General features: G+C 57.8%; 1 protein-coding gene; it reads right to left on the bottom strand.

The window, feature by feature from the left end:
- Positions 1-46: 46 nt before the first annotated feature.
- On the bottom strand, positions 47-4,344 carry CHC_T00009419001 (WD40-repeat containing protein). XM_005710049.1 is given in 2 exon segments: positions 47-78; positions 79-4,344. 1 exon segment carries the CDS (start codon positions 4,342-4,344, stop codon positions 79-81), a length of 4,266 nt encoding a protein of 1,421 aa, XP_005710106.1. The 3' UTR covers positions 47-78.
- Between the last annotated feature and the right edge of the window lie 6,050 nt (positions 4,345-10,394).

The raw sequence follows: 10,394 nt of genomic DNA, 5'->3' as shown, positions 1-10,394 counted from the left end.
CCCCCCCCCCTACCACCGCGCACAGTTGCGACGCAGTACTAATGTGTCGGGCGCCAAGCGTCCATCGCTTTCCGCAATTTACACCACTAGCTTCATGATAGCAACCAGATGACCCAACCGCCCGATTACGACCCCATGATCGTGGTCTATTTGCAAGTCTTCTGGACCGTCCAACTGGGCCAAAACAGCCTCAGACCCATCCTCTCGCCTTTGAATAATTCCTCCCTCCTTTGAAAATATTTGTGATCTTCGTCCGGCGTGAGAAGCAGTACCCAAGTCTGGCGTCGTCAGGAACCGACTCTTGATTTCTCCCAAATCCTCTCCCCTCCCGATGTAAAGTGTGATCCCTCTCTCAACGTCCCACACCCGCACGCTCTTGTCATCCGATCCAGATACCACACGTCTTCCGTCCTCACTCATCGCAACGCTATCCACCGGACCCGTGTGTCCAACTAACGCCTCCCCGACTTGTGCTCCCGTCTCCACGTCCCACACCCGCACGCTCTTGTCAAACGATCCAGATACCACACGTCTTCCGTCCCCACTCATCGCAACGCAAAACACCGAACTCGTGTGTCCAACTAACGCCTCCCCGACTTGTGCTCCCGTCTCCACATCCCACACCCGCACGCTCATGTCTGCCGATCCAGATACCACACGTCTTCCGTCCCCACTCATCGCAACGCTATACACCCAATCCGTGTGTCCAACTAACGCCTCCCCAACTTGTTCTCCCATCTCCACGTCCCACACCCGCACGCTCTTGTCCTCCGATCCAGATACCACACGTTTTCCGTCCCCACTCATCGCAACGCTCTTCACCTTGCTCGTGTGTCCAACTAACGCCTCCCCAACTTGTGCTCCCCTCTCCACGTCCCACACCCGCACGCTGTCGACCATCGATCCAGATACCACACGTCTTCCGTCCCCACTCATCGCAACGCTCCACACCTTGCTCGTGTGTCCAACTAACGTCTCCCCGACTTGTGCTCCCGTCTCCACGTCCCACACTCGCACGCTCTTGTCAAACGATCCAGATGCCACACGTCTTCCGTCCCCACTCATCGCCACGCTACACACCCAATCCGTGTGTCCAACTAACGCCTCCCCGACTTGTGCTCCCGTCTCCACGCCCCACACCCGCACGCTCTTGCCCCACGATCCAGATACCACACGTCTTCCGTCCTCACTCATCGCAACGCAAAGCAAACTATCCGTGTGTCCAACTAACGCCTTCCCGACTTGTGCTCCCGTCTCCACATCCCACACCCGCACGCTCTTGTCTGCCGATCCAGATACCACACGTCTTCCGTCCCCACTCATCGCAACGCTATACACCCAATCCGTGTGTCCAACTAACGCCTCCCCGACTTGTGCTCCTGTCTCCACGTCCCACACCCGCACGCTCTTGTCGAACGATCCAGATACCACACGTTTTCCGTCCCCACTCATCGCAACGCAACGCACCTCCGACCTATGACCGTGGAAACTTCTCAATACTTTCTTCTCCGACGTACTCCACAGCCTTAACGTCCCGTCTTCATATCCCACAACAACATACCCCTTCCTCTCACAGAAAGTTGCGCACGTAGCTCTCGTCATGCTCCGTTTTTTTCTAGTCACTTCGGAGGTTACACTTCTTGCTTCAACGTCCCCTGCGCTCTGGCTCTCCGTTTCGAACTCGCCTTGTAATCGAACCATCTTCGTCTCCTTCTCAGCAGATTGCCTGAAAACTGTTACTTCTGCCCCGGACCCCTGCACTTGACATCCATACACTTCACCACTGGAATCCATGCCCACTTGAATTACACCTCTCGCATATGGCAGAACGATCTGCTCCACCAACCTTCCATCGGCTCGCGCAACACACTCACTCACAGGCCGCACCCACGGCCGTGGTGCGTATCTCTTGATTTCCTCGAGTATCCTTTGCACGCTACCTAATTCTGATGCCTTGTGCTTGATTCTTCCGTACAGTTGAAAGTAAATCCCGGCACTACTTTCACCACAAAACAGTACACTCAGTCGCGCAGCTCTCATCATCAATTCCATCGCAGACACCGAATCTTCTTCTCCCGTATCCCTTAAAAGACTCTCGCTTCCTCCCGTGTTCCTCAAAACGCTACTTAGATCCTTTACAGCTTCCTCGTATTGCCACACACTTCCTCTCTGTATCACTGTCTTCACCCATCGCGCTTTCAAAAATAGATTCTTCAGCTCCTCTGCACACCCGCCCTGTCTCAGAACGCGATATATGTTCTCGAAAACATACTTCTCTCTTGCATCCTTGCTCTCTCTGCCCTCGCTCTCAGTTATAGCAAGCAGTCCTCTTCCCTGCTTGCATACATCTGCCAACTTCTTATACCAGACCATTACACTTTCTTCCTTCTGCGCCTCCTGCACCGCAAAATCGTGCGTCAGATCATGCACCCGCAACCCACCACAGCCCTTCTTATACTGCAGTTCCACTAATCCAACCCTTTCCATCTCCTTTGCATACCATTCCGTCTCCACCTCGTCCAGCTCCCACAAATCTCCAACCAAACTCAAAGGTATCCGGTCTTGCTTCTTCATAACGCACAGACTCCGGTGTATCTTTCGAAACGAAATATCACCAAATGTCTCCCCACTCCTTCCCACATCTGACTCCAGGATATCTAGTGACGTATGCAATGTCCCATCCAACGACGAATATCCGTCCTTCGGACTCTCCCCACGAATCGTGTTACGCCTCTTCATCCTCGAAAGGTACTCCCCCCATGCTTCTGATACTTCTCCCTCCCATCTTTCCCTCATGTACCTCACACTCGTTCCTGCCACATTCAGGGCAAGCGGCAATCCGCCACACATTTCCAGTATTTCACTCACGGCCTCCTTGCATCTCGCATCATCCACTTCCCCTCGATTCGCCTCGCTCGCGTGCACTAGCATGTCAACTGCTTCTTTCCCTTCTGTCTCTCTCGGCTCGAAAGCAATCCGCTCCCCAAGCTGACGCAGCTCCCTATCCCTCGTGGAGTACAGTAGTTTGCTCCTCCTTTCCCCGCTGCCCCCCGCAGTGTCAGCGAGAACAGACAACTTTTGAAGGATATTCGCCTCTATATCATTCACCACCCACACATCATCAATGATGAACAGACACACATGACTGCAAAACCACGCTTGTACTTTCACTAACACCCTTTCAAACTCGCTCTGCTCTCGCATTTCCGCGGCCGTCTGCTTGCCACCGGACGCTTCCACAATCAGACACAGTTCTTCAATCACCCGTCCCACGTTTCCATCTTTCCCCAACGACATGAAGTACACTCCTCCCGAAAACTCCGTCTTAATCTCACCGTCGTGTGCGATCGCTCGTAGGGCACATGTCTTCCCGACTCCGCCCTGTCCTACTGCTGTCGCACCTACTTGCTCGTTCCTATCTCTCCGTAGCACAGCCGCTTTTAGACGCGACTCACACGTGTTCGGTGATCCATCGTTCCCCTTAGAATCAAGCTTCACATATATCGACGCAGGATTACATTCGGTTCTTATTACCGCCTTGAACACATCACCCCTTCCTCCCCTGATCGACTCGACGGCCGCGCTTACTTGTTGAACACCATCGTGAAGGTGGTCCGCTTCTTGCTCGACTGCCGCGCGAGTATCGATGCTCGTGCTGGGTCGTAGAATACGATCGTGAAGGCGGTCGTCTTCTTGCTCCTCACTTTTCTTTTTCACCCACAGAAACACTCGCTCCACAAGATGTGCCCTTGCAAGAGGGCCGAATTCATCTCCCGGCAGGTTTGTTGCCCTGTCGTGATTTTCAATCCCAGTGATACCTGCCAGCTCTTGTAGCTCTCTCTTCACCGTATCCGTGCTCGCTTCGCGCTGTCGTTCCACGCTAAAAAACTTCTCAACTTCAAAAATATTATTTCCTTCATCATCCCGGTACCGATCGGGCTCCAACTCGGGCTCCAACTCTCTGCATTCCCGAATACTTAATCTGTAAAACACCGGAATCAGTGTCGGTGGCCGCATCTCACTCCCTATCGCCTCTCTACGTCGGCGTAGGAAGCAACGCAGTTCCCTCATCGTCCACTTTCGAGCCGCAAACTCGGGAGAAAGTATGAAAACACCGACCTTCGCAGACTCCATAGCCTTCGTCATTTCATCCCCTCCGCAGTCTCCGGGCTCCATCGAGGTTTTGTCGAGGAAGCAATTTAAACCTTGAGCATGCAATTTCTTGGAAAGAGGACGTGCGATGTGTAGCTTGTCCGGGCCAGCATGGCTTATGAACACATCGGGAGACCGTATCTTTCGCCGTTTTCTACTTGGTCCCGTCTCTTGCCGCAAGCTTTCCTGCATTTTTTGTGAATAGCTAAAGACAAGTTGGTGAGGTGCGGAGTGTGTTACGAGTGTGTTATGCGTGAGAACGGCAGCGGCTGTTAGAAAAACAGGGACGCGAAGGTTGAAGGCCGCGTTCAGCGCACGGCACTCTTGTCGTTGTCGACGAAAGCCGAAACAGTGGCAACGGTCGTGTGCGTGCGTGTGGGTAGGGTGAGCTGATGTGCTTTGGCTTGTTCTTTCGTGAATGAATGTTCGTGTGATTCCAGCGAGGAAAGACGCACTAATCGTAAAGCATGAAAAGAATCATGAAACGTTGATTTACGTACTGTTGTTGTTCGGTCGAAGGGGGTTGGTGGTGTTTTCTGGGAAAGTGGGGTGTTGAGTCTCGCCGTAGAGTCCGGTGTGTCCGATCTGTCGACACTCGGCCACCTTCCACGCTTTGATTTCCTCCCCATCTCCCTTCTAGAAGCATCCACGCATCCGGCCCGGATTTCCCAGACCGTCTGCGCGCGCTTCCCTAAAATTCATATAAAATCTCCCACTACAGTATAACATCTCACACTACAGTACTGCAAAATGTAATTTTGCAGTAAAATTCCATCACAACTGTGTTGACGTCACACCAAACCAACAATTGGAGGAAAGCATAACGTTTACAGTGTAAACGTGTAATCTTTACAGAGCCATGTTGAGCGCAATCTCTTGTCTGTAATTTGGATGTAATTTAGCAAAAGTCAACAGTCCAATGAAATGGCTCTATGACCTCCACCATCGCTCGATTGTTGGCTGATGATGATTTAGGGTACGTACCATTGTAGAATTAATGATTAATCACTATTCTACCGACGACGGCGCAGCGGAGCGGCGCGCACCGGAGTTTGCTCTAGTTGACATAAAGTGGGGTGACCGGGTCACTGTAGTAGACCCGACGAGACCCGAGGGAGGAGGAGACAATTCTCCGGATATCCCTGCTTGCCTTTTATTGCTCTGGTTGACATAAAATTGGGGTAACCGGGTTACTGTAAACCCCCGATCGAGACACCACAGGTCTTCCTTCTCCCCTCATCGCAACGCAACCCACTACAGTACCAACCTATGACCCTGGAAACATCTCAATACTTTCCTCTCCGACGTACTCCACAGCTTCAACGTCCCGTCTTCACATCCCAAAACAACGCACCCCTTGCTCTCACAGAAAGTTGCGCCGGTAGCTCTCGTCACACTCGGGTTTCTGCAGCCACTTCGGAGGTTGCCCTTCTTGCTTCAAGGTCCCCTGCGCTCTGGCTCTCCGTTTCTAACTCGCCTCCTAATCGAACCGTCTTCGTCACCTTCTCAGCACATTGCGTGAAAACTGTTACTTCTGCCCCGGACGACCTCAACTGACATCCATACACTTCACGGCTGGAATCCATGCCCACTTGAATTTCACCACTCCCATATAGCAGAATAATCTGCTCCGTCAACCTTCCATCGGCTCGCTCTACACACTCACTCACAGGCTGCACCCACGGCCGTGGTGCGTATCTCTCGATTTCCTCCAGCATCTTTCGTACACAACCTGAATCCCGTGCCTTGTGTTTCACTCACCCATACAGCTGAAAGTAAATCCCGGCACTGTTTTCGCCAAATCCTACACTCAGTTGCGCAGCCCGCATCATTAAAATCATTGCATCCACTGCATCCTCATTGACCCGTCCCCTTCCCGCCTTCCCGCTTCCTCTTTTCCGCTTCAAGTCTCTACTCAATCCCTTCACAGCTTCCTCGTATTGCCAAACCCCGCCTCTCCATATAACGGTCTTCACCCATCGCGCACTCAAAAATAGCTCCTCTACAGACCCACCCTGTCTCAGAACACGGTATATGTTCTCAAAACATACTCCTCCCGTGCGCTCTCGCCCTCTCCGTCTCGGCTCTCACTCTTTGCAAGCAACCTTCTCTCCTGCTCTGCATACATCTGCCACCTTCTTACACCATTTCTCTACACCCTCCTTCTTCTTCGAGATTTATGGCATGACACACTGGCGAAACACCACCGTGAAGACTTCGAAATAATTCCAGAACATACTGGGTCGATGTGCGTGGCTTGTGCACTGAAAGGTATGCCCTTAAACCAGGTTTCATACAAGTAGCATGCGTGCGGGTGCACAGCGCGCATCAGGGTGCGATTCACGATCGCATTACTCAAAACCAGTGCACATCACCAGGAGGCGGGGGACCGTCAAGTTCTGCATCGTCCGTGATGCATTCAGTTTCAATAACAGTACGATAGGTATGTGGGATAACTCCTCTCCGCCCTGGGTTGGGTGAGAGGCGGAGGCTTTAGCGAGGGAGCACGCGCCGCGGACGCGACGCGCCAATTGAACCGATCGGACGAGCTCGCGAAAAGGGAGTGGCTCACTGGCCGGTTACGCGCAGTCGCCCCATGGTGCGTGAACGGGAGCGACCGGTAACGGGTTAGAAGCCAGCGCGCGCGGCGGACAACCGAAAACGGACGTACGTAGGCGCAAAAGGGACGGGGGCGAGCTTGCCCCCGTTTACTGGTGGGGACGGGTGCCAGGTCTTAACCCCGCAGGGGGACGCCTCGGACACCTGTCCCAGTACAGTAGTACAGTACCTGCCGCCTAGTTCGTACCGGGTACTGTACACAATTAAAAAACTAGCGCCATAATTGCTACTACCGCACAGACGCTGCTACTACACGTGTGCACTACTGTACACGCGTGTTGCTTACAGACTACCGCACGGACGACACGTGTGCTAACGCGCACGCGTAACACGCGTAGACTACCGCTCGGACGACACGTGCACTACTGTACACGTACGCCAGATTACGACCGCTCGGCATGCGCGCGCGCTCGCTACACGTGGGCACAGCCGCCCACGTGTATACCGTATACGGTCGTCCGATGACCTCCGCGCGCTCGCGCCGGTCATTATACTACAGACCTCCCCCCTTAGCTTTCGCTACGTCCCCGTAGCGACCCTCTACTCGAGCGCGCGGGTCCGTTCCGGACGTTTCCTTCTATCGCGCACGATGCGGGAACAGAAGCCCCTCCGTGTGGACGATCATGCCCCCTGGCTCGTTAGCGAGCTGGCGGTATATAACGCCGCGACCTCGTCCGATTCGGAGAGCGCGTCTTCCGATTCTCCCCACGCGATCCACACTGACCCCCCAACTCTTCCCCAGCACTCCCCTTCGAACTCCGAAACCTCCTCCGACAGCGACGACGACATTCCCCTACAGCAGCTCTTCAACCAACCGATGGACGGTCATCGCGACACGCCGGCTGTGCGCGCGTACAGGCAGCCGTTGAGCCCGCCTCGGGCTCCGGCAGCGACGCCGGTCGGTCCCACCTTCCAACCGCGTCGACGCCTTCGCGACGGCCTGCACCCGCCCCCTGGAGTGGCGGGGCCCGCGCAAGCGCCAATTGATTCGCCCGTACCGGTCGCCCCGCCACCGCCGGGCGCCCAAGCAACACAGTCCCCACCGCTGCCCCTCGTGGGCGTGGCTCCAAGAATGGTCGAGGCGGACCCGGAGCTCCCCGTGGAGCTGCCGCCGCCTCCCATGTCGCCGCTGCCCGCTGCGGGTACGGCGCTCACAAGGGCCGCTTCCGAGGCGCCGTACGCGGCGCCGGCGCCGTCGAGTAGCGTAGCGCTCGCGCCGGCCGGACGGGGGGCGACAACGTCGCTGGGGCGGGTGTTCACTGCCCCGAGTACCCCGGGCTGGCTGCGCAGCGGCGTCGGTTCCGTACGGTCGCTGTGGCCCGGGTCCTCGATGGACCACCGCCGCCGGCGCGCACGCCGGCGCGCTGCGGGCCGCAAGCCTCCGCTTACGGTCGAGGAGTACGTTCAGCGGAACTTGCTGGACGCGGCGAGGTTCGCGGCCATTCCGATGGTGCGCGTGATCAAAACTCCGTCCGGACGCGGTGCCGTGGCGCAAGAAAACCGCGCCGGCGCGTGGAAGGCGCGGTGGCGTCACGCTCCGTGTCGGACGCCGGCCGTGGCGGGCAGTGACTTGCTCTACGTCCGCTGCGAGGGCGAGGAAAAGTACCACATCTCGCTGCTGAACCTCTTCGGTCGGTATCGCCGCTACGAGGGCCTCGCGCCCGACGTCCGCTTGGTGGCCTTTCCGCGGCCTTTCGACAGCTGGTACAGCGTTGCGAACCGAGCGCGGTGGGGTGAGGACGCAGCGCGCGAGAGTCGGCTGCGCTGGCGCCGGGTGGACGATTTCTTCCACATGTGGCACAGCACCGAGTTTTTCTCGGTGCCCAGCGCCGCGCGGCGTGGCCTGTACCCCGCGCTCCCGCCGAACTGGTCGACGTTCGAGGCGCCGGAGTACCTGTGCGTACCGACGCCGAGCGTCATGGCGTACGTGGCGGCGCATTGGTTGCCGCTCGGCCGGTCGGAATCCGCAGAAACGGAGCGAACGCGCGTCTTGGTGCACGCGATCATGCTTTCCGAATGGGCGGTCTTGGCCTTTCTGTGCTTCTTGCACGCCGCTGGCGAGGGACTGCCGTTCTTCACGAAGTGTCCCGACCCGCGGCTGATCGCGCGGCGCGAGGAACCGTTCGGTGAGCGCGGCCTGCTCTTCCGCCTCTCGGCGGGGCTCATCGATTTAATCCGCTCGGTCGGTATCGCGGAGATCCTCGAGGGTACGGCGTTTGACGTGGCGTACGCGACGCAGCTGTTGGCCTTCACCGAGGGTATGGATTGGAGCGGCCGGCCGGATTTCGCGTGGTTCAGCTGGAACCAGCGGTGTACCCTACCGATGCCCGCCGGAGCCGAGGCAGAGACCGGTGCCGACGGTGGCAGCGCGGCCCCCGTTCCAGCGGACGCGACCGTCGCGGTCGACGTGGACGGCGCAGTCGACACGGTCGACGCGGGTGACACGGGCGGCTTGCTTGCCGATGCCGATATCGCGCCGCCGCGCGATGCGGGAACCGGTGCGGTGAGGAGCGTCGTCGAGACGGCGGTACCGGCCCGCGGCGGATCCGCTCGCGTGGCCTCGATCCAGAGCGACTCACCGAAGGGGTTAAGAGAACCCCCCGGTGTCGTGGGAATTTCGGCCCCCACCTCAAGCCCCCCACACATCAGCGTGGTGACCGGTACCGAAGGCGATCATCGTCCCGTTCCGATGCCGCCTCCTCCAGTTCCGCAACCGTCCGGCCGGTCTTCCCCGGAACGCCTCCGTGAGGAGGCCGCGTTCACTGCCCTGCAGTACGCTTGCTCCTTCGAGGGGGCAACAGTTCCTTCGTCGGTTGAGCAGGTGCTGCTGCAGGCGCGCGAGTGGATGCACCAAGCCAAGCAGCTGGAGACGACCGTCGCGGCGCTCCGAGAGGCCTCCACCGCGGCGGAGCGTGAGCGCGTCGAGCATCACGAGAAGCTCCGCGGCGTGCAGGACATCCTCGCGGTCGTCAGCCAACGTCTCGCGGCGCCGCCGATGCCTGCCGCTACGGTCGGGGCCTCGCGCCCCGCGCCCGAATATGCTGCGGCGGCTCCGCCGGCTAAGCGCACGCGTCGTTCTTGAGCCCCGACCCGTTGGTCGCCCCCTTTCGCGTAGCCCATTAGGGGCTTTGCCCACAGTAAACAGAGCCGACTAGCGGTGTTCCTTGCCTTCTCCTTTTGGCGCGTGCGGGCGGCAGTGCACGACGCGCGCGAGCGAGGTCGTCCTGGCGGTTCGGCCATGCGAGGCCGGAAGAAGCGCTACGCGAGCGCGCTTGTCTGTCCTTGGCGCGTACGCCAATATCGGTCGATGAAAGGTTGCGGGAGCCTCTCGGAGGGCTCGTAGGTATCGTCGGACGCGGCGTACCCGTACCAGCGAACCTTGTACTCGATGCCGCCGCGGGTCATACGGTGTCCGACGATGCGGTCAACGACCTATTCCGCGCGGGGCGTTGTAGTTTGTGCGTCCGATGCGGATGGAATGGCCGAGGTGACAGTGTCCCCCGGCCTGCGTGGCATTTTTGTGACGCGGTCGATGCTCACGCGGTTCCCCACACCGTCCTGCTCGATGAGGACCGTGGTGTCCGTAGCGGAGCGCACGCGAAACGGCCCCTCTGTCTTTGGTA

Source organism: Chondrus crispus, genomic scaffold (assembly GCF_000350225.1).
Source record: "Chondrus crispus Stackhouse genomic scaffold, scaffold_51, whole genome shotgun sequence".
In the NCBI taxonomy this organism is placed as follows: Eukaryota; Rhodophyta; class Florideophyceae; order Gigartinales; family Gigartinaceae; genus Chondrus; species Chondrus crispus.
This window is presented reverse-complemented; position numbering and strand designations above follow the sequence as displayed.

Excerpts from the sequence above, each read along its gene's own strand:
- CHC_T00009419001 (XM_005710049.1), bottom strand. The coding sequence starts at position 4,344 with ATGCAGGAAAGCTTGCGGCAAGAGACGGGACCAAGTAGAAAACGGCGA.